We start from the raw sequence: 24,086 nt of genomic DNA, 5'->3' as shown, positions 1-24,086 counted from the left end.
TGAACCCCCTGTAGATTAGATTGTGGGTGGACACAATGGGGATGGCTTGCAGCAAAGGAGACCCTCAATTCAAACAAGGTTTACCTAAATGCAACAGCTGAGGGACAGGATGGGTCTCTCCTGTCATCACCCAATCCTTAGGAATGTGTTTACTACCCTGAAATATGGCCCCCTGTTGCCAGTGCAGGTCATTCAGCTCATGAATGACTGCCTGAAGGTTGGTTGTTTGTTGGAAGGTCACAAAATAAGGAAAATAGGTTGCAATGTAAATTGCAACACTGCTGTATTATGTTAAAGGTCCAATATGTCATACTGACTGCTAGCGTTTAAAATGGTTACTGCAGACCAAATTCAAAATACTGAAAAGAGTTGTCTCCCCAGCCCCTCCTTCCCAGTGTCAAAGTTCACGGGAGTTGCCAGGTTGAAAACGATAAACCAAACGGGACACAGTCAATGTTGCTTGATGCTAATCTTGCATTGCCAGACATTAGTCCACAGTGCAGCAGAGTTGCTAGATGCCATAACATACCATAACATACCATAACATACCATAACGTACCATAACATACCATAACATACCATAACGTACCATAACATACCATAACATACCATAACATAGTATAACATAATGTTGCATACATTGCAAAGCAACCACCAACAACTCAGGCTACAGGGTGTTTTGCCAAAGTTGAATTGCATCTTTCCATTATGAGGAAGTCAAACATGCGGTTTCTGGCAGATGTTATGCATCCTACGTTAGCAGTTAGCGTGTGTTAGCATGGCGCAATAGCACCTGTCAGGCTCACTTCACCGGCTGTCTACATTTTATTTTGCAAATAACTAACTCGAGAACACAATATGATGTAAAATCAAATGTTGAAATTAATGAAAATTTCATCGTTTAATCATTTGTTTTCTGCTTTCATGGCTTATTTTACAGGTATATCTGGCAACCAGGCCTGGCTGTCAAAATGGGCAGCTGGCACCAACACGCAAGACAAAACACAGACATTCCGTCACGGAACGAAAATTTCAAAGGAGAAAATACATTGCATTGTTGTCAGAATACAGAGTATTTCAACGTAGCATGTTTCGTTAATATGTGATAACACATTGGGGTCATTGTTTGATTAAATGCATACTGTACATGTTAAATATATATTACATACTGCACCTTTAAGGCACATGCCGGTATATACAGCACTTTCCTCATGAAATGTTAATACAAAGATTTCTGTTTTAGTATTTCATCATATTTCTCGGAAGATGAGATAACCCTGGAAAAGAACATAGTAAAAAGCAATACTTTTAATGTATTTTCATGCACTATTGAATAACATAGAATCAATCATTTTAGTGAGGGTTCAAACAACTAATGCACCGTAGTGCACAATTAAAAAAAAGTATTTCTAAAAACGTTTCACAAAGCTTACAATTGTTAATACACTCTTTCTAATGAAAACCCATTTTCAGAATACAGTAAGAGAGATCAGAAAGTTTACAATTGCTCTCATACTAATGAGAACACATTATAAGGAGACACCAAAAATAGTGATGAGTCCAATAAGAGCTCTTCTCTGCCTGCAGCTCTCTGAAATAAGCAAGTTTTAATGTTCAAGAGTAATGCTTAATTATCCATACATGGCCATTTACAAGCCTATTGCCACAGGGCTCCGGCTTCACAACATTTCCCCAATCTAATAGAAGATAGTATTATTGCGTGCAGTCAGAATTATTCACTGCATTACCCACGATTCATAGCATGTATTAACACAAGCAATTTCATGCATATGGATACAGTGGGTCTTAGCAGGGGAGCTCCTGATTGCTCTGAAACTAATTTCACAATCATTAGTTTTGGTGGTGGTGTGAGTGACAGAGTGTATTTACCAGATCTCAAAAAATGTTCCACAAGCTTTGTGGAGGAAGTTGTAAAGATGAAAGTCTGTTCTATGTGAAGTTCTGTGTTTAAACTGTACAGTGACAGCAGTGTTGTTAGTCAAAAGAAAATTGGCTTTGATTTCCAAATATTTCTATTTCAAATACAAAAGGACAAACTAATAATAAATAATCATAACTATCTAGTGTCAATAATTTATGATATCAGTGTCCACTATTAAATAGAGTCACAGAGGGGGAGATTTTTTGTAAATACATGGCCAAGTGCTTGAGCTAAAGGCCTAACAGAAAGCCATTTTAGCCTTGAGGTGAAATTAATGAATCATGGCCAAGTGCTGCATTTCATCCATATGTAAGATAGGGAGATATTTTGCAAAGCCTCTGAATCAACTTAATACTGTTATGGGTCATTGTTCACAATAAACATGTAAATTGTGTTTATGGAGTAGAATATAAATCAATGGCACTGATACACAAATAAATTATAATCACAGTGTTGTCCTGTAGTTGTACATTGATATAGCCTAAGAAGAAGAACACACACACACACACACACACACACACACACACACACAAAGACAATGTCCTTTTGTACATAAATCCAAACTGAGAAAATATATTTGCATTTCATCATAAGCCTTCACATTTTGACATAGCAGAAAAAACACGTATACTAATAATATTAACAATTGTTCTGTTTTATTTAAGCGTGCCGATAAACCAGTGGTGGAAAGTAACTAAGTATATTTTTGCTCAAGCACTGTATTTAAGTACACTTTTGAGGTATTGTACTGAACTGAATTTCCATTTTCTTCCACTTTATCCTTCAACACTACTTTCAGATGGTAATATTGTACTTTTTACACCACTTGCAAGTTTCTTTTCAGATTCAGGTGAATAATTCAAAATATAAACAATCAACAGATAAAATATAATATATTTAAATGCTAATACTTTTGTATTTGTACTCCACAAATGTGCACACATGACTTTACTACACTGTATTGCTACAGTACTTTGACTTAAGTGAAACATCTGAGAACTTCTTTCACCAATGCAATAAACCATGATGGTGTGACAGTGAGCCAGCATGCACAATACCAGGACCCTGAAACTAAAACAGCTAAATGGAATTTAGCCATGATTAATTGTATTATTTACTCCTGCTTTTCCTACTGTGAGATACCAAAATGTCTCCTAGGGGAAAAAAAGCCTGTTAACGAGAATTTTCCTTTAGATATTTAAGAAAGGTAAGTAGATAGACGGACAGTATATACCATAATATGAAACTATTTGATACAAAAGTCCACAAAAACCGGCCTGGACTCACAGACAACATTAAATGATGTAGGAACAGTTTTGTACCACTAGGTGGGGATATGTCATCTATCTTCTTGATAGTCTTGTTGTTTTACAGCCAGTTTACCAGCTTGTGCATGTCATGGATTGATGTGATGAATTTAATCTATATGTTACAGATTTGATTTCAGTTTTGGAAAATATATGACGATTAAATTCTAGATAGTAATGTAAAATCAATGCAGAACAGCACTGCATGCTCACATTCTTAGGATCAAAGTGTTCATGATAAGGTGCTGTACGACTTTCTAATAAGGCACACTTTATGAATGTTTTTTAATTCACAACTAAAGGTTGATACACAATATACTAATGCTTTATAGATCCTTTAGAAGCCAATAATAAAAAAGAGTTTTGGTTAGTGATGACCCTTTTCCTGGTAATAATACAGCTAGAAATGTTGTTAATCCGTTAATACAATTGTACTACACACTCTGCATGTAAGTAATAGTAAGGAAATGCAAATACAGGCACCTGTGAAACAAAAAAAAGAGAAAAGAAATATACAGAGTGGAGAGAATCACAGTGAGGAGACAGAGAGAGAGGAGGATGGGATGTATCGCCTCCATGGGTTCGGAGTAAGAGGATTCAAGGGTGCTTTGGTGTGGGCCAGAGGGAGGGAGAAAGGAGGGAGGGCACTACTGCCCCAGATTTGGAGGTGCCACTGTCTGGGGAGAGATTGATGGCTGCAAGCAACAGATAACAGCTTGCAGTGTGAATGGAGATTAAAAAAGAGGCAGAGATTGCAGGGAGAACTGGACCCACCCGTTTGGGTCTATGCTCAACAGCCACATCTGATTCTAACACACTGCAATTAGCTGCTGAGGCAAATACAGGTTTGTGGAGGGTAAATTTGAGCTACTATGATTTTTTTTAATCATGCTGGAAGCTGTCATTTATCCTACAGAATATGTGTTTATAGAAATGTGATTGCAACAGATGCTTTCATTATTATTATTTTATATTATAACACTTAAAATGTCAATACAATTTGCCCATATGGACACACAAAAAGCATATTTACTCGAACCGCTGCTCCAGCCTTGTCTAAGTATTGTTGTGACAGCAGCCCAGCTGATCAGTCCCGTGCAACACATCCAGCTTGTTTCCCACATAGCCCATGAGTGGTCCATCACAATGCCATTGTTATCCTGTCCGCAGTCATTACTTATTCACCCAGCCGTCATGCCTTTTGTCCAAAATCATTCTTCTTGTCCCCAAGACCTTCTCCTGCCTGCTGCGGCCCATCTGCCCCCCTGTCTGACACATACTACACGAGCCCCCCATTTTTGTCTCTGTCTCTTTCTCTCTCTCTCTCTCTCACACACACACACACACGCAGAAACTCTTCACGCAAGCTGTCCAGCTTGTGTCCCCTGGCAGTAAAAGATGCCGGCCGTGAAGCCAGAATACACAATAAAGAGAGCTCTGCAGTCAGATCTGCAGTCTGTTTCCTTTGCCATTGAGTAGACTGTTTTCAGAATCAGTAGCATTTGAACAGTTTGATTAACATAAACACATGTGTAGCTACACAAACTTCTGACCCACACTGTTTGGTAAAGAGTCTAGATTCCATGTACTATTGTATGTATCAATATGTGTCAGCACTATACAGCACTATGCAGTTCAATTAAATTGAATTATGCCTGATTGAAGATTTTGCTTCGTGGCTTCAGGAAACTGTGATTTGTGAATTTCCCCATTTTCTGACATGTTATAAACCAAATGATGTATTGTTTATTAAGAAAACAATTGGCAGATTAATCCATAATGAAAATAATCGTCAGTTGCAGCTCTAATTTAGTGTTTATCAATGGTTATCACTAAAAAAAGAGCATACATTAACTTTAGATACACACAACTGACTGTTCTAGAGAGCTTTTAATTTTATTTTCCAAGGGCCATTGCCAAGATAGTCATAATATTTATTTAAGAAGGAAGTAATAAGCCATGCTAAATACTTGCTTAAAAATAGACAGCAGTCATTGATGGAGGTTATAAATAGAGAGAAGGAAAAGGGGATGGTCCTGGAGGAGTATATTTATAGCACATGTACACTGCTGTTTACTGGAGGCAGCAGCCAGGAGTGCACTTATCAATAACAGCATAAAAAAACAAATAGCACTGAATGTACAGTCATCTATTTCTGGAAATATGCATCTGTGGTGAAATAAAATCACTTTTATGAGGGGATGAAAGGGATTACTCCAAAGGGTCTTCTATTCATGGACAGTGAATGCAGAAGTTGCAGAAGATCACTTTTCACCCTCGGCATATCTCTGATTACAACATTTTTTCCATTTCTTGGCTCTTGAATTTGACGTAGGCCTATGTTGAACAGATGCAAGCGGGTCTAAATCACGTATAACTCAACATGAATACATTAGGTGGACACATTATGAATAAAAATGTAAACATACTGTATCTGAATTGGTAATAAAAACAAATGACCATAACCCAGAGGTGTAAATGTAGTTTATCAGAGACAATGCTTTTATTACTGCATTAGTTAAGTTGTTTTACTTGTTGTTGTTTTTATCCTAAATATAAAAGTCTATAGGAACCTGACTATTTGCTATTGGATTTCTTTATCCTGTTTAATAATGTTTAATCTAGTAGTGTTACTGAAATGTGTAGGATTAGGAGCATGTCTTGACACACATGGTTGATGCAGGTGGAGGACAGACCAGCTGACTGAGGAGCAGGAGGAGGGGCAGACCGACAGCCTGGCTGGCGGGGGAGCTGATCCACTCCAGTTCGACAGACGGCCAACTTGATCGGAGTGAACCTGCGACACAAGCCGCTGCTGCAGACTCCCCCGGCAGCGACCAGCCGCTCGTCTGTCCGGGAGTTTGTTATAGCAACGAGAAACAGTACTGTTAGCAATTCTGGGTATTAAATCAGAGTACTGTAACTAATTGTTTAAGTTGCAATTTAAAATGTCCATATTACCGTTCACTCCTCCAATCGTGAAGAGGCTTCTTGGCTGGAAGAAGGGAGAGCAGAACGGACAAGAAGAGAAATGGTGCGAAAAGGCTGTCAAAAGTCTTGTGAAGAAGTTGAAAAAGACGGGACAGTTGGACGAGTTGGAAAAAGCCATCACAACACAGAACGTCAACACGAAATGCATAACCATACCCAGGTAACGACACAAACCGCGAACTAGCTGCCTCGTAGTTAGCTAAGCTGAAGCTAAGGTTGATGGCAGCTAACGTTAGCTAGCTAGCTAGCTAAGTTGCTGGCTAGTTAGCGTGAGGCTGAGCTATTATTAGAAGCCTAACGTTAGTGCTTTTGTTAGTGAAGCATTGTATTGTTTAACTTTGAATAAATTACCAAATTCATTGATTTAATTTCAATTTCAAAAAGTGTGATGTTATGCAGTGGGTTTTGATTGCATTGATAGTTAGCTTTAGCTGTTAGCTGTGGTTAAAAACAATCCATATTAGAGCTAACATTAGCTGATCAAGTTAAACTTCACTTGCTTTTCAGCTAAGCTGCATTTGTTTGTGTAAACAGGTAACGTTAACAGCCAATTGGCATTTTTTCAGTCTGAAATACCGATACATGGCAACTAGCGTTAATTGAGCTAGCTAGCTAGCTAGCCAGTGTTGTGATTATAAATGTCAGGTAAAGAAGACTTGATGCGCCTCTGGCCGTAAACACGAGTTACATGTGAGAATGTTGTCATTATATTGTTAGTTTGCAAGTTAGTACTAGCTAGAATAACTGGTAGAATAGCGGTAACATATACGTTACAATTTAAGCAATTGTATAGGAATGTTATCTTAATAAAACCATGAATGTGACATACATAGTAGTAGGTGTTTCTCAAATGCTTAAGCAAGTTTTTTCTAAATGTCTAAGCACGTTTCACCTGCTGACATGGAAGCTGAGGTGCATCTATGCTGCGTAAACAAAAACGTTATGTCCTCAGTTCACAGGTGTGATGAATAGCAAGAGCAGAAGGGTTGGTTCGGCGAAGCAGTTCCCTGACTCAGTGGATGTTTAGACTGGAGTGTGTACTCTGGGAGAGTTGGAATAAGGACTCGGTTTGGGATTCCCCACATGGGATACCCATTCGTCTAAGACTAGTAATTCAGAATACTATAATATGAGGTTGATTTTTTTTTGGGTGTGATGCAGGACCATAGAGTGTATATTAATAATAATGTAGATTAATAATATGAAGTCTATGTGCAGGACTGTGCGCACGTACAGTTGTCTGTAAGTGGTCTGGATGAGTCTCAAATGTCGATTAAATGTTTTTCCTTGGTTGGATGTTGAACTTGTTGCACAGTTTAATTAATTTACTTTTTTTAGGCTTGGATCCTCATTTCCATCTGTTTGATTTTAAAATGTATCCTTAAATAAAATTTAAAAAGAAATAGTTAAGGAATACAATGATAACTCAGACAAGAAACATAACAATATGAAGTAGAATGTAAATACATTGCATTTGCATCTCATACATACATTTCTTCAATGTGAAATATTACAGTAACATTTTTTTTTTAAAGAATTTAAATAATGTTTTTACTTTACTACATAAAATAATAATAAAGGGCAGTGTAGAAAAAGGTAAAATACACCCTTAGTAAATTATTTAATTGTTAAGCATACTTCAAAGTAAATTTTTTTGCCAAGGAATATACAATCAAGCACAAATGCTAATGAAACTGGAAGTCCTGACTCCCGCATCATGGTGTATAGAAGTGTTAACTACATTAAAAAACTTTTTCCAGTTCTTTGAAATGTGCACCAGGCTCAAGGAGGGGCATGGCCTACTGTTTGGATTGCGGTTCAATGTTGGTGTGTCCAGAGACTGTAGGTTAACAGAATAACAGCTGTCTTGCTATCTGTTGGGGATACACTATTCTATACCCACAACGTTCCACTCCCGGGATTGCTCCGGGGCGCAGTAAATTCTGCCGGATGCATGTCTTTTTGCCCATGTCCGTTTCCTTCCGCTTTCTTGTGTTGGAGTTTAAACTCTGTTCGTTTTATGAGGACTATGATGAACTGCTCCTTAGATCTCTACAGGGTAAATTGAGACGGCTAGATAGACTATCTGTCCAATTTGAGTTTTCCTTCGCACGATTAAAATAGGGTATCACCTCGAATATTGCCTAAAACGCTGTTATTGGTATTGGGAAGTACTGGAGTTTATACATTGATCCGCTACCACGTAAAAAAAGAAGAAAGAAAAGAAAGTCTGCATTAAAGTAGTTTATTTATGTTCTTTTTCTGTTATAACTGACTGCCAAACTGAATATTAAAAGAAAGCTCTGTGACATTCATTGTTTGAGAGTTTAACCTGAGCCAGACTGACAACAAGGATATAAATCATATCACATCCATACAGGGATAGTAGTACACAGTTGTTAAAACATAATAAAATATTTGACACACTGGTATCGGATCAGTACTCGGTATCGGCCGATACGCAAGTTCAGGTATCAGAATTCAGGAGGAATTACTGGTATCGGACCATCTCTAGAATAAAACAACTTTTGAATGTACACATTTCACCAAAACAAGTTCCTTCCCGGTGCTATTTTGCAGCGGCTCCCATGACTAACTATTGTAATTGGTTTAAAGAAATGCCAATAAACCAGAGCATGTTTTTATCCCATCCTGGAATGCTGTGGGGACTAGCCAGACACTCTTTGCAGCGTGTGGAGGTGGGTCTGGCAAAGCGAGACTGGGGATACAAGGATTCAGTGTATGTGGTATGCTTGGTAAAACGCTAGGCCACCAGATTTCCCACAAAAAAAACAGTGTTGTTGCAACCCTTCATCTGTTTCATGCAGGCACTGGGCAGTAGTGTTTGGCTCTGTGACCAAAACTCAAAGGAAATGCTTTCTCTCCCACTCAGTATTGTCACGGGATAAGAGGTGCTGCATTGGTGTTGAGATGCCTGGCTGACCGCTGCACAGTGTTGTTTCTACAGGTAGATAAGATGGTTGTCTCAGTCTAGTTGGGTGACAGAGTGGTCAGCATTTCAGAGTGGCAAATCAGGGAGACCAGACAACGCACTGACCAATCTCAGTACAGGTATGAAAAGATTGACTTCAACTGACCCTAAAAATATACCCTCTATGCCGGAGTCAGCGCTGGAAGATGAGTCTGTACCCATCTCTTTTGTGTACTATTTAGGTATCACACTGTTCAAACTTCAATGGTACAATCTCTTTTTTTTTTTCTTCAGTCCCATCTAGCATCTTTGCTTGCTTGAGCTAGAAATGTTCTCCATTTTTAAGTTTTTTTAAATACTGTGTCAAAGCCTGTTCCTTTAAATCGGAGTGAATTTAAAATTTAAGAGGTTATCCATTACTTCATTTGGCTGTTGATGTAAATGCAAATGTATTAGAAATTATGATATTTGGGTTTGGTACTGGAAGTTGCTTTGTTGGTCATCTTGAACTAGCACCAAGCTAGCTTTAATTTGTTCGTCTTGAACCCCAAGTCCTCTAACAGGAGGCCAAGCCTTGGTAAAGAATGAAAACCATATGTTTCTCGTAACAATGAGCTGAACTGTTGTTGAGTTCAGCTGGAAAAAAGTAATCACCACACTGGACTCCATGTGAGTCTTTCCTTTCCTGTTTTAGTCATTTAAGTTTCATGGCAATATATACATGCAAGGTCTTACACTTCACGGTCACATATGCTTTTTGTGCAAAAGTTCAAACTACAATTTAAACTTCTAGTTTGTCATTATCATAACATAATAAAAAATGTCTAGCCTTTTGTTTACATTTCAAAATGTTTATTTGACATTTGGGGTCATTTTAGGATGGTTTAGACTGTTGATGTTTCCTTGACTGGTGCTGCCGTGTGGTAAGGGCTGAGGGAATGGTTGGCAAAAAATATGTTCTTTCATTCTGACAGTATTTTAATACAGTAAATGGAAAAGCATTAAATAGCACACTGCATAAGTAATATCGGAAATAGAATATTTGTACCAGGTCTAATGTCAGTCAAAGGCTTTAGTCTTCTGCCCTCAGGTAATGTTGATCTATTCTGAACTAGGTAATATGTTAAAGGTTGTATCCTATAATTCCAAAATACTCAGAGCATAAAGCAAGCCAACACACTGATTTATTCAGTTCAATGTGAATGTACCACTAAAGCCTTTTTGCTGCTGTCTTTCAGATCTTTAGATGGGCGTCTACAGGTCTCCCACAGAAAAGGTCTTCCTCATGTGATCTACTGTCGCTTGTGGCGCTGGCCAGACCTGCAGTCCCACCATGAGCTGAGGGCTGTTGACCACTGTGAATTTGCCTTTCACACCAAGAAGGATGAAGTCTGCGTAAACCCCTACCACTACCAGAGGGTTGAGACACCAAGTGAGTGCAGTTAATTGCCACATGATCCAAATCACTGTTTTTAAAATAATGTTTTTTCCATACAGTTTACAGAACTGAACTTGTCCTTTTTAATGAAATTATCTGTGTATCTCCAGTTTTGCCTCCTGTCCTAGTACCACGACATACAGACATCCCTGCAGAGTTTCCACCATTGGGTGACTACAGCCCATCCATCCCTGAGAACACCAACTTTCCTGCTGGCATTGAGCCCCAAAGTAACTATATCCCTGGTGAGAATAGCATTGGCCTAAAATATACTCAAACAAAATAGCCATAAAGCTGTCATTACGTCTCAAAAACATGTTTTAGCATTTGAAAACATGTCAAACCCTTGATATGCTGAAACCGGGAGTGTGTTAATCTTTGTCTATGTTTGTATGTTATAGAAACTCCCCCACCGGGGTATCTCAGTGAAGATGGTGAGACAAATGATCACCAGCTCAACCACATCATGGACACAGGTGACTCACATGAAGGTACACACAATTCAAGCTCATGCTCTTCTAATTATGCCTTATCTAGATCATGAACCAAACCTCTATTACCGCTCTATTTCAGGTTCACCCAGCCTGTCGCCCAATCCAGTGTCATCCACAAACAGTAATCTTGGTAAGCAAAACCAAAGGGGTCATCTTAATTTACAGAGCATATCATTCATTATGTGCACTTATCTGGTTGGAAGCAGTGACATTATGTAAGCTATAATACTGCTTATACCATGACCTTTTACCAACAAACATGTAATATGTAATCAAATTACATAATTTCACGTCCTTCATTTATTATGTTACCAATTTTTGCTTTTGTTTTTATGTTTTACATATCATGAAATATAGACTGTGTCTGAAATCACTCCTCACTCATGTTCACTCATTCACGTCTCGCTTCATAGTGGACACTCAAATGTGAGCAGTGAATGGAGATTTTGGACATCTGCTTGTCATCGTCATTTTGCATCAGATTTTTGAAGTATCAAGTCTGTTTGAAACCACCTTTGCACAGTCCCATTAGGCTTTTTTATCTACTTTTGTAGTGGTTATACAGTAAATAGCACATCAAAGCTTTCTAGCTAATCCACTGAAACCTTAACTGTTCTTTAAAGTACATTGTACCTGTTGTGTCCATTAAGGAATCATCCTTACTATAGGAGGAAAGTTTAACATTATAGACATGTTATCTGTAAACATCCTCTTCTGACTTTGCAGGACAGCAACAGTCAGTAAACCTAAGTTGTTGATGTCTTTTGATGGGGGCTGTTTGATTATTCGTGCACGTCTATAGTTTTAGTGTTTTGTAGAGGTGTGTGTGTGTGTGGGGTGTGTGTGTGGTGTGTGTGTGTTTGGGTGTGTGTGTGTGTGTGTGTGTGTGTGTGTGGTGTGTGTGTGTGTTGTGTGTGTGGTCGTGGTGTGTGCGTGCGTGCGAGACAGATGCGCAATGGATTCTGTGTGGGAGGCTTAGCCTCAGGGCAGTAAGTGTGGTATGAATGGAGTCTTTGTCTATGATCTGTCCTTCGTCTGTGAAAAGGCCAGCAGCAGACAGCTCAAGCCAAGGTAATGCAATAATAATATCCGGTTGCCAGGTTATTCTATGTATGTGGAAAGCCACCAGGAGGTCATTGTTAAATGTATATATTTACGTCATGTCTTGTCCATTCCTGGCTGGGGCGTAACGGTGATGGGAAAGGGAAACTTTATCAGCCGTGTGCATCTTGACAATTAAAAGGTTGTTTGAGCACAGATCAGTACCTGTTCTAATGGATTTCTTAATTATTTTTTCATAAACCTATGAGCTTGTATCTTAGCTAATGTCTCTCCATCTAACCTCACCCTCTGCTTACACAGACTTACAACCTGTGACATACTGCGAGTCTGCCTTCTGGTGCTCTATCTCCTACTATGAGCTGAACCAACGTGTAGGAGAGACTTTCCACGCCTCCCAGCCCTCCCTCACAGTAGATGGATTCACAGACCCATCCAACTCTGAACGCTTCTGTCTAGGCTTGCTATCCAACGTCAACCGCAACTCAGCAGTAGAGCTCACACGCAGACACATAGGTACTCATTTTATTTCACATGGATTTGCCTTTTATTTTCGCTCTTGACATAATCAGTAGGTAGCTGTGCGCTGAGTGACAATCTTCTCTCTTCCCTTTCCAGGACGGGGCGTACGGTTGTACTACATTGGTGGAGAAGTGTTTGCAGAGTGTCTCAGTGACAGTGCCATCTTTGTCCAGAGTCCCAACTGCAACCAGCGCTATGGCTGGCATCCTGCCACTGTCTGCAAAATACCTCCAGGTTAGCATATTTATATTATATTAAATATATATATATATATATATATATATATATATATATATATATATATATATATATATTACACTTTGAACAGTACAGGCCAAAGGTTTGCACACACCTTTTCATTCAATGTGTTTCCTTTGTTTTCATTTACATTGTAGATTATCACTGAAGGCATCACAACTATGAATGAATACATGTGGAATTATGTACTTAACTAAAAAGTGTGAAATAACTGAAAACATGTCATGTATTCTAGTTTCTTTAAAGTAGCCACCCTTTGCTTTTTTGATAGTGTTGCAAACCCTTGGTGTTCTCTCAATGAGCTTCATGAGGTAGTCACCTGAAATGGTTTTCACTTCACAGGTGAGCCCTGTCAGGGTTAATTAGTGGAATTTCTTACCTTATTAATGGAGCCGGGACCATCAGTTGTGATGTGCAGAAGTCAGGTTGATACACAACCAACAGCCCTATTGGACAACTGTTAGAATTCATATTATGGCAAGAACCAATCAGCTAATTAAAGAGAAACGAGTGGCCATCATTACTTTAAGAAATGAAGGTCAGTTAGTTTGGAAAATTGCAAAAACTTTGAATGTGTCACCAAGTGCAGTCGCCAAAACCATCAAGCGCTAAAACAAAACTGGTTCACATGAGGACTGCCCAAGGAAAGGAAGACCAAGAGTCACCTCTGCTGCTAAGGATAAGTTCATCTGAGTCACAAGCCTCAGAAAACGCAAGTTAACAACAACTCAGATTAGAGACCAGATGAATACCACACAGAGCTGTAGACACATCTCTGGAACAACTGTAAAAAGGAGACTGCGCAAATCAGGCCTTCATGGTCAAATAGCAGCTAGTAAACTACTGGTAAGGAGAGGCAACAAGCAGAAGAGATTTGTTTGGGCCAAGAAACACAAGGAATGGACATTAGACCAGTGGAAATCTGGTCTTTGGTCAGATGAGTCAAAATTGGCTATCTTTGGTTCCAACCTCCGTCGACAGAGAAAAGGTGACCGGATGGATTCTACATTGCTGGTTCCCACCATGAAGCATGGAGGAGGAGGTGTGATGGTGTGGGGGTGCTTTGCTGGTGACACTGTTAGGAATTTATTAAAAACTGAAGGCATACTGAACCAGCATGGCTACCACAGCATCCTGCAGCGGCATGCCATCCCATCCAGTTTGCGTTTAGTTGGACCATCATTTATTTTTCAACAGGACAATGACCCCAAACACACCTCCAGGCTGTGTAAGGGCTATGTGACCAAGAAGGAGAGTGATGGAGTGCTGCGCCTCCACAGTCACCGGACCTGAACCCAATCGAGATGGTTTGGGGTGAGCTGGACAGCAGAGTGAAGGAAAAAGGGCCAACAAGTGCTGTACATCTCTGGGAACTCATTCAAGACTGTTGGGAAACCACTTCAGGTGACTACCTCTTGAAGCTCATCAACAGAATGACAAGAGTGTGCAAAGCAGTAATCAGAGCAAAGGGAGGCTACTTTGAAGAAACTAGAATATAAGACTGTGTTATATATATATATATGTATATATGTATGTGTATATATATGTATGTATGTATGTGTGTGTGTATATATATATATATATATATATATATGTATGTATGTGTGTATGTGTATGTATGTGTGTGTATATATATATATGTATGTATGTATGTATGTATGTATGTATGTATGTATGTATGTATACACACACACACACACACACACACACACACAACACTTACACATTACATCTATTTTACAGGCTGCAACCTGAAGATCTTCAACAACCAGGAGTTTGCTGCTCTGCTCGCCCAGTCAGTCAACCAGGGCTTTGAGGCCGTCTACCAACTCACCAGGATGTGCACCATTCGCATGAGTTTTGTCAAGGGTTGGGGAGCTGAGTACAGGTAAATAAATACATTTTAAACAAGACAGACATTAAAACAATTATAATTATATTAAAATGACAATTTTATATATATACATTACATTTGTTTCTGACATTTACCTGTTATTGCTTAAATATCTGACATATATATAATATTTGTTTGGCATATTGTTTGGCAAATCTTGGCCATTTTTTAATGAGGTAATTTCCAGTATAAATTCCAGCTGTCAAGTCTGAGTAATCCCCAGGGTTTTAAAGCCAAGACCAGCAACGTGTACCTTTCCCTTTTCATTATTTGTTTTTTGTTACTTGCGTAAAAAACAAAACATAGTTAAGTGTTCAATTAGCTGTTCTTATTTCAGCTTTCCAAGGTGGGATAAAGCACCTGCCTTAACACACTGGCTATATATTGTTGTCTTTGGCCCAGACTGCATAAAGCAGAACACAGCAAGTGGACGCCTGTCCTGTGTGTCGGCTTGTCCAGATGCTCTCCACATACATATTCAGTCATACAGTTAGGGCTCCTGCACACTACCTGCGTGGTGTGAGACACGAACGTCTCAAGCACGGCTCGAGCTGCACTGAAAACGCGTGCTACAAAAAGGACTAACACTTATTTTTCTCGTAACACGCAAGCGTGTTGGAAGCGGTTCCAGGCAAAATAGTATACAAAAAGATGTTTATATGTTCATTTTGACACAAATACATGTAATAAATGACATTTTAATGTCTGAAAGTCCCTAGTTTTGACATAAATGCAGATCTAAATGTTATTAAAAAATTATAATAAATAATTATTGATTTTCAAATACTGCACCTGTCAATACAGAAAGAAATATTCTGTAGCCTATTTTGCCGGTAATACTGCAAACGTTGTCTTTGCTGTTATCAAATCAGTATACAGTATATTTATTTTTTACATGAAGTATACTACTTCTATTATTTCATTTTATCAATGGGAAACCTACATGTGTACACACAAGGCTAATGGCCGAGTCAGAAACGTTTCTGGTGTGCAAAGACATAGAAAACCCCACGCAGCCAACACGCAACAGAAACGCCACGCTTACGCCACACAGGCAGTGTGCAGGAGTCCTTAGGATGTGCGCAAAAACACCTATGCGCCTAACACCTATGTGCCTAAGCCATATAATGGCAGGAAAAACTCTGATCAGTAAACATTTGCTTTTAAGGGTTCATTGCTCTTCTTCTTTTCCTTCAGGGCAAAAAACTTCCATTAAGCCTTGTGCCATAAATTTTAGAAGAAAAAAATGAGCGCGCGTTGATGTTTATGATCAGGATAATTGACGTCAGTTTTAGGGGTGAAAAAATGAAGCTGTGTTGTGCACAGACGGTAGCAAACTTGGAAAGGAAAAAGAGGGCAATGGGGGGTGGGTGCTGCTGTGAGTCGGCAAGAGAGGGTTGAGTAACAGAGAAAGAATGCAGCAGGCATTCGTGAGGGGACATGGTGTGGGAGGTGAACCCATTTCAGACACCCTTTGCAAGGGGGATTCCCACTGGACTATGAGTGGTGCATGTTATATTTCTGGCACCAAACACCTTGGAGGAAACATCTCTGACAGAAACTTGAATGACTTCAGAAATAGCTTGGAGAGTTGGTTTAGGTGTTCAGCAAATTCAACTAAGACAAGAAAGACTGAGAAGACTGTATCTTTGCTTTGACTAAAATGAAGTTACTTTAATAATGACAAGGATTGTAAATGTGTGGTACTATGTTGTAGTATGAAAAGCTCTCAGTAATGACAAACTGTGCTGCCCCTCTCCTTCTCTGTACCCTGCAGACGCCAGACAGTGACCAGTACCCCCTGCTGGATAGAACTGCATCTTAATGGCCCTTTGCAGTGGCTGGACAAAGTCCTCACACAGATGGGCTCTCCCAGCATCCACTGCTCCAGTGTGTCATAGGAGCAGTACATGCTTCACAGAAGCCCTCTTTCCCATTTCAACTCTTATTTTCAAACCACATGTGTGTATATATATATATATATATATATATATATACACACACACTCACACTCACACTCACACTCACACTCACACTCACACTCACACACACACACGCACACACACACGCACACTACCGGTCAAAAGTTTGGGGTCACTTACAAATTTCCATGCCACTTCATTATAGACAGAATACCAGCTGATCTGAGTGGGTGGCTGATCTTTAATGCAATATCTACATTGCCCATTATCAGCAACCATTGATCCAATGTTCCAGAGGCACATTCTGTTTACTAATCTGATATCATTTTAAAAAACTAACTGAGAAAACACTGGAGAATCCTTTTGCAATTATGTAAGCACATAATGTAATTTGAAAACTGCTGACCGGGTTAAAAAAAACATGCAACTGACCTCAGCTGGTATTCTGTCTATAATGGAGTGCAATGGAAATTTCTAAGTGACCCCAAACTTTTGACCGGTAGCGTGTGTGTGTGTGTGTGTGTGTGTGTATATATATATATATATATATATATATATATATTATATATATATATATATATATATATACACTGTATATATATTATAAATATAATAAAAATAGCGTTTCCTTAATGGACCAAATAAGGAAACGCTATTCATCAAATGAACAAATCACTCTCCTCCCTCGCTGTCTCTAACATTTCACCTCACATCTATAGCACTTTGCTCAGCACTATTTAGTGTTTTTAGTTGATGGTTATTTCAGAACTTGTACATTGTTTTGTTATTCATGTGTTCAATGGGCAGCCACAGGGTATTTGCAATAGGTTTCAAAAGACAACATATTTTCTTCATAATTCATTCAGACATGTCTATGCTCAGTGTTGTAATCTTTTTTCTTTATGAAGGAGATTGAAATGTTGGTTTCCCAAGTCAAAGGGATGGTACAGTTTCAGCTTGTTCACCTTTTACATGTTTCATCACATTTTTGATTCTATGAATTAGCTAAAATACGCTATGATCACTGGTGTTTCAGTGTCCCAGTACCACTCTTTGTAATCACGGAATTAAGAGGCTTATTTGTCAATCAAACCATAAATTAACATGAAAAGTCATTCTGAGGAGTGATTAAATAGAATATATTTAATTATCTTAAGTACAAGGTACTTTGCCCGTATTAATGTATCTGTATGAATTAAGTGTCAATTATCTGATTGATTGTGTAATTGGTATTTTATCTATTTTAAACAAAATATAGACATTAGCACTATTGTTTCTTGAAAAGAACCCTTGTATGAAAACTATTTTGCTCAGTGAAAGAGACATTTTATAAGTTATTTTTGCATACTGTCCTGCATGGGAATATATTTTTTTTATTGCCTCAATACAATTGTACATAAATATTTATAGCTTGCGATATCTTGGAGTCATGCAGTGCTTGAAACAGTGGACCAGACTGACCTCTGGCATGAATAGATTCACAGAAAAACTTTGCTTTAATGACCCAAAACCTAGCCTTCTAACCAGGGTCAACTGGTTCTTAAGTGTGACATATAGGATTACTGTATGAGTGATCATAGTGAACTGGTTGTATTTAGGAACCTGTGTGACTTCGATGTGAAGTGTCCTCACTAGCAGCAACCATGGCTTTGGTTCATCGATGGCATGTAGAGTAAAAACATAAATTCAGATCTTTTCACATTACTGTTGGCCTATAGTACACTATCCCCCCTGTGGATAAATAATCTAATTCTTAATTTACTGTGTTGATCAGTGTAAAGCTTTAGTTCTAGTGGTAATTTGCTTGTCCAGTAAATACTGTAATTACATACATTGCTACAACATAAGGCATGTGTAATATGCTCGCTGTCATTGTCTATAAAGCCACCATGTTCATCCTGCACTTACAGTACATAAGACTGAGTCACCATGTAATTTATTTGAAACAGTGCTAAACTGAAATACTGTGTACTACAGTGCATTAGGTAGTTGGTAGATCTCTTGTAGTACTTGTGTTCCTTGATATTCTTAGTTGGAGGTTTTATGTTCCAAGTCTTATGTACATGATTTTTCATGTAGTCTAATATTTGTCCTAAAATTGACCATTGTTTTGTTATCTGTGAAAATTAAATAAATTGCAACCAAGTAAAACGATTAGGTAAATTTTTGTTTAACCATGGCTCGTTATTACAGTGACTAGAAAAATGAAAACCCTTGTACAGGAAAGCAATCCAATACACTAAAGCACACACAAAAAATAAAATCACAAGTCTTTATGTTGATTCAACAGAATGTGGATTAAATGTCTTACAACTAAGGATAAGGCACATTATGTCACTTGCAAGTCATTGTGACAACTGTACCTAAGGGACATACACATAAATCAAAGCCCACATAATTCAGATATGTTTATCCATCAGGTGCTGAGGTTCACTCAGGGCTTATAGCATAGTGAGGGACCCAGGGGAGAAGAGTGAGGGTCATCCGTTGGATCTCTTCTATCCCTAATTAAGATATTCAACTGCTTCTCAATATACACCAGTATTGCAATCTTTTCACTTTAAGTTCACACGTTTCTAAACAGGACTATGCCAACAGTACCATCTGTAAGCATCTCCACTTTCCAGGTGCAAGAAGCAAGTCAAAGGGCGCTGGATCTTGTGGGAGCCCCAGGAAAGGAGGAGGACCAGGAGAAAAGAGACTGAAACACAGGTAGCTGCTTTTAGCTTTCCTCTCCCGATGATAACCCATCTATCTCATCTTCATCACCACCAATGGCCATCCAAAATGCTTTTGCTACCTGGAAAGTAGATTTAGTGTAAATACTTGATACTGGAGTTTACATCAAGATGTTTATTTACACAAGTTATTGAGCCAAATTGAAACTTAATTAGCTACTGAAATATGCTCCTACAATTAGATTCAAACTAAAACTAACATTGTATCTGTCACATTATCTATTTGGGCATAGTTTGACAATAGTGTGAGATTGTGAAGACACTATTATTGGTTTGTGATACACTGTAAATCATTTATATAACCAGGGTACACAGATTGTAAACATGAACAGGTTCTAGTCTTGTAAATGGGTAAAAACAGTTACTTACCTTCTCTGCATGAACCTTTCTCTGATCATGCGGTAATGAAGAAGCTTTGTCTGCAAGTTGAAAATTAGAAAAATACAAACATTGTAAATGGCTTCAGCTTTACAAATATTTGACCTCCACACCAACAATGAGAGCAAGGTAAAAACATCAAGTACGGTTTACAAATGGCCAAAAAAGCTTTTTCTGACATACAGTGGTGTGAAAAAGTGTTTGCCCCCTTCCTCATTTCCTGTTCCTTTGCATGTTTGTCACACTTGAGTGTTTCGGAACATCAAACCAATTTAAACAATTGTCAAGGACAACACAAGTAAACACAAAATGTAATTTGTAAATGAAGGTGTTTATTATTAAAGGTGAAAAAAAATCCAAACCATCATGGCCCTGTGTGAAAAAGTGATTGCCCCCTAAACCTAATAACTGGTTGGGCCACCCTTAGCAGCAACAACTGCAACCAAGCGTTTGCGATAACGTGCAATGAGGTTTTTACAGCGTCCTGGAGGAATTTTGGCCCACTCATCTTTGCAGAATTGTCCTAATTCAGTTACATTAGAGGGTTTTCGAGCACGAACGGCCTTTTTAAGGTCATACCACAACATCTCAATAGGATTCAGGTCAGGACTTTGGCTAGGCCACTCCAAAGTCTTCATTTTGTTTTTCTTCAGCCATTCGGTGGTGGACTTGCTGTTGTGTTTAGGATCATTGTCCTGCTGCAGAACCCAAGTTTGTTTTAGCTTGAGTACACGAACAGATGGTCGGACATTCTCCTTCAGGATCTCTTGGTAGACAGCAGAATTCATAGTTCCTTTGATCACGGCAAGTCTTCCAGGTCCTGAAGCAGCAAAACAGCCCCAGACCATCACACTACCACCACCATATTTTACTGTTGGTATAATGTTCTTTTTATAAAATGCAGTGTTCCTTCTACGCCAGATATACTTGGACACACACCTTCCAAAGAGTTCCACTTTTGTCTCATCGGTCCACAGAATGTTGTCCCAAAAGTCTTGGGGATCATCAAGAAATTTTGTTGTGGAGAAATTGAGACGAGCTTTGATGTTCTTTTTGCTCAGCTGTGGTTTTCTCCTTGGAACTCTGCCATGCAGGCCATTTTTGCCCAGTCTTTTCCTGATGGTGGAGGCATGAACGCTGACCTTAACTGAGGGAAGTGAGGCCTGCAGTTCTTTGGACGTTGTTGTGGGGTCTTTTGTGACCTCTTGGATGAGTCGTCGCTGCGCTCTTGGGGTAATTTTGGGCGGCCGGCCACTCCTGGGAAGGTTCACCACTGTTCCATGTCTTCGCCATTTGTGGATAATGGCTCTCACTGTGGTTCGCTGGATTCCCAAAGCTTTGGAATGGCTTTATAACCCTTTCCAGACTGATAGATCTCAATTACTTCTTTCTCAATTGTTCCTGAATTTCTTTGGGTCTCGGCATGATGTGTAGCTTTTAAGGATCTTCTGGTGGACCTTACTGTGTCAAGCAGCTCCTATTTAAGTGATGCCTTGATTGTGAACAGGTGTGGCAATAATCAGGCCTGGGTTGTGGCTAGAGAAATTGAACTCAGGTGTGGACAACCACAGTTATAGTATGTTTTAACAAGGGGGGCAATCACTTTTTCACACAGGGCCATGATGGTTTGGATTTTTTTTCACCTTTAATAATAAACACCTTCATTTACAAATTGCATTTTGTGTTTACTTGTGTTGTCCTTGATTATTGTTTAAATTGGTTTGATGTTCCGAAACACTTAAGTGTGACAAACATGCAAAGGAACAGGAAATGAGGAAGGGGGCAAACACTTTTTCACACCACTGTAGTTGCACATTCCCTTTTCCTTCCCTAATTACCTTTCATCTCTTTTAATTTGGTAAAGAGACGTTCAAAGTTATCCACATCTGCATCTCCAGCCGTGAGATTAGCAAGTTCCTGAATGTCCAAATCAGTCATTGCATCTGAGAGAATCAACAAGTGAATATTAATAACTTAACATTAAAATGTCACCTCCAATGATCAAGATATCAGTGTCTTGGGAGAACATACTGACAAAAATGTGCCAGCAGGGGGGAAAGATACTTTAGATGTTAGCAAAAACAGATTTCATCAGGAGTTGTTCACTTACCAACCACCGTGTCTTCCTCTGTGTCTGTGTTTGTGTTTGTACTACTTTCTGTATGGTTAGTTTCCTCACTAACAAGTGAGCCCTCTACTGGCAAGCTGGAAGACTGCCACAGAAAAGAAGCTAGGGTTAGCATGTCTCATTGAACACTGACAGATTTAAAGTCCCATTTAAATGAAAATGGATTGATTATATAAGAGAAAGAAGTAACACAAATTGAAAGCCAATTACAAGTATAATTGAAATTATGATCAAAGTAAATGAAAATGGTAACAACAAAATTGCCACTGACCTGTGGATCTTGACAGCTGTGTGGGTTGTTGTGTCTGGCGGCGACCAAACTACTCATCAGACCAAAGCCCTGATTGTGCCCTATTAAATAGAGATATAAACTGTTACATACCACACATACACAATGATAAATTATACAGTCAGGGGAAAGTGCAATAGGTAATTGTATCACTCATGTCATCTCACCATCCTTCATCTCCACACTGGACCACACATTGGCATTGAGAGCCTGGACTATTCTCTTTACTCCCGTGGATTCTGGAAAGTCATCTGATAAAGACACAAGACAATGTAAAGGAGTACAACATTTGCTAAATATGGAAAATGAAAATATAAATGTACGCAGTGTCATTGGATTTTCTACTGTCTGTAAAACTCACCATCCTCATCTGGCAACTCCTGTGGATTGAGCTCCACCAGCTCAAAGGCATGAGCCAAACACCACTGTTGTGCTTCATGTCTGGTGACCCCTTGAATACAAATTGAATTTCAGGTGTTGTATTCCAGTGCTTTCTGCAAACCAACCGACACCATAAATAATCCAACCTTAAGCCAGAACTAACCATTTTCACAGACTCTGTCACACACCAGAATGAGCACCTCTGGAGCAAGATCTTCCACCACTGATATCCAAGGAAGTAGCTTTTCCAGACCGTCCTTCTGCAAGCACCGTGTGCACATTATAAACGTTGCACATGTATCACAGGACATACTGAAGAGATTCTCAAACGATGGTTCATTTTTACGTACCACTGTACTGTCAAAGTAAGCGATGAAAGCCTGCATGGACTGGGCAATCTCCGATGACATTTGAAAGGTGCTTGGTACAACACATAATCGGACATCCGCTGTATAATATTTGTTGTTGATGGTCCATGGATACCAGGCTACTGTGTCTTCTTGCTTGATCGGTTCGGGCAAAGTCTTCGAACTGAGGATCTCTGAAGCAAAAACACGCTTTTTATGATTATGAATCTCAAATACAAACTTGCTTTCACTGTGACCACCGGCTAGCTGCTAATGGAATAAGATGCATGTAACCCGATTCAGCCTTACCTTTGCCGTTTTACAGCAGCCCCGCACAAACAAAAAAACACAAACTAGCTTTACAAACAGACAAATTGGTTATTAGTATGTAACGTAACTTGCAACATGCAGACGCTACCAAACGCCATCTGTTGTGGTAAGAGCAAGTTAGCTTGGTTTAGCGTTAACATTAGCCTGTTTTCCAAATCATGCACGTTAATCTTTGTTAAACTTACGTTTTACCAGCTCTTCTTCTTCAAACCCACTGTCACAGCTTGTGATGAGTGCACACGGAATAGTCATCTCGGTGTCTTCTTCTGTGGTTGACATTTTTTTTATATTTAGGACAAGCTTCTCTAGTTGCTAGCTTGACGTGACGTTGTAACCTTTCAACTCTGACCGGAGCGGCTTCAACCATAGACGGTTACTTTGCAACGATCTCTTCCGGTAATTTTTTAAAAAACTTTATTTAAACAACACAAATGAATGAACAACAAGTTTATTGTTATTATTTTATTTCTATGACATTAACAGTATGTTCACACAAAACTGTCGATACCAGCGACAGATATCCATGTATAGGTGAGTTATCAAACACAAAATTATCTTTGCCTATAAAAAAAATTAAACTTTTGTTTGGAGTCCGCCCATTTCTTCGTGTGAATGTGAACTGTTCGCAATCATAAAGTAAACTGTCATTAACATTAATTGTTAATTGTCATTAATTTCATTACCTTACCTTCAGAATGTATTTATCCTGAAATTGAATTGTTTGCCCAGTTCTTCT

The 24,086-nt window shown here is 38.9% G+C and overlaps 2 protein-coding genes across 3 annotated transcripts; one reads left to right on the top strand and one right to left on the bottom strand.

Annotated features, from left to right (window-relative positions):
* Nucleotides 1-5,970: 5,970 nt before the first annotated feature.
* Nucleotides 5,971-16,896, top strand: smad3b (SMAD family member 3b). 2 transcript variants are annotated; one of them, XM_032523390.1, is made up of 9 exons: nt 5,971-6,400; nt 10,411-10,604; nt 10,721-10,855; nt 11,012-11,101; nt 11,184-11,234; nt 12,467-12,679; nt 12,782-12,919; nt 14,687-14,831; nt 16,615-16,896. In XM_032523390.1, exons 1-9 carry the CDS (start codon nt 6,198-6,200, stop codon nt 16,736-16,738), a joined length of 1,293 nt encoding a protein of 430 aa, XP_032379281.1. In that variant the 5' UTR covers nt 5,971-6,197; the 3' UTR covers nt 16,739-16,896. The 2 variants fall into 2 exon arrangements, with proteins under 2 accessions (XP_032379281.1, XP_032379282.1); XM_032523391.1 differs by having other exon boundaries at nt 11,012-11,086; nt 16,615-16,894.
* Nucleotides 16,897-19,017: 2,121 nt separating this feature from the next.
* On the bottom strand, nt 19,018-23,753 carry aagab (alpha and gamma adaptin binding protein). Its single transcript, XM_032523392.1, has 10 exons — nt 23,536-23,753; nt 23,024-23,214; nt 22,837-22,933; nt 22,654-22,743; nt 22,460-22,543; nt 22,275-22,354; nt 21,986-22,088; nt 21,714-21,818; nt 19,867-19,916; nt 19,018-19,559 (listed from the first exon to the last, which is right to left on the bottom strand). The coding sequence occupies exons 1-10, from the start codon at nt 23,627-23,629 to the stop codon at nt 19,482-19,484; spliced, it is 972 nt and encodes a 323-aa protein (XP_032379283.1). The 5' UTR covers nt 23,630-23,753; the 3' UTR covers nt 19,018-19,481.
* Nucleotides 23,754-24,086: the final 333 nt, after the last annotated feature.

Source organism: Etheostoma spectabile, chromosome 8 (genome assembly GCF_008692095.1).
Source record: "Etheostoma spectabile isolate EspeVRDwgs_2016 chromosome 8, UIUC_Espe_1.0, whole genome shotgun sequence".
NCBI classification, from domain to species: Eukaryota; Metazoa; Chordata; class Actinopteri; order Perciformes; family Percidae; genus Etheostoma; species Etheostoma spectabile.
The sequence above is the reverse complement of the archived record's forward strand: the minus strand, read 5'-3'. Positions and strand labels throughout refer to the sequence as shown.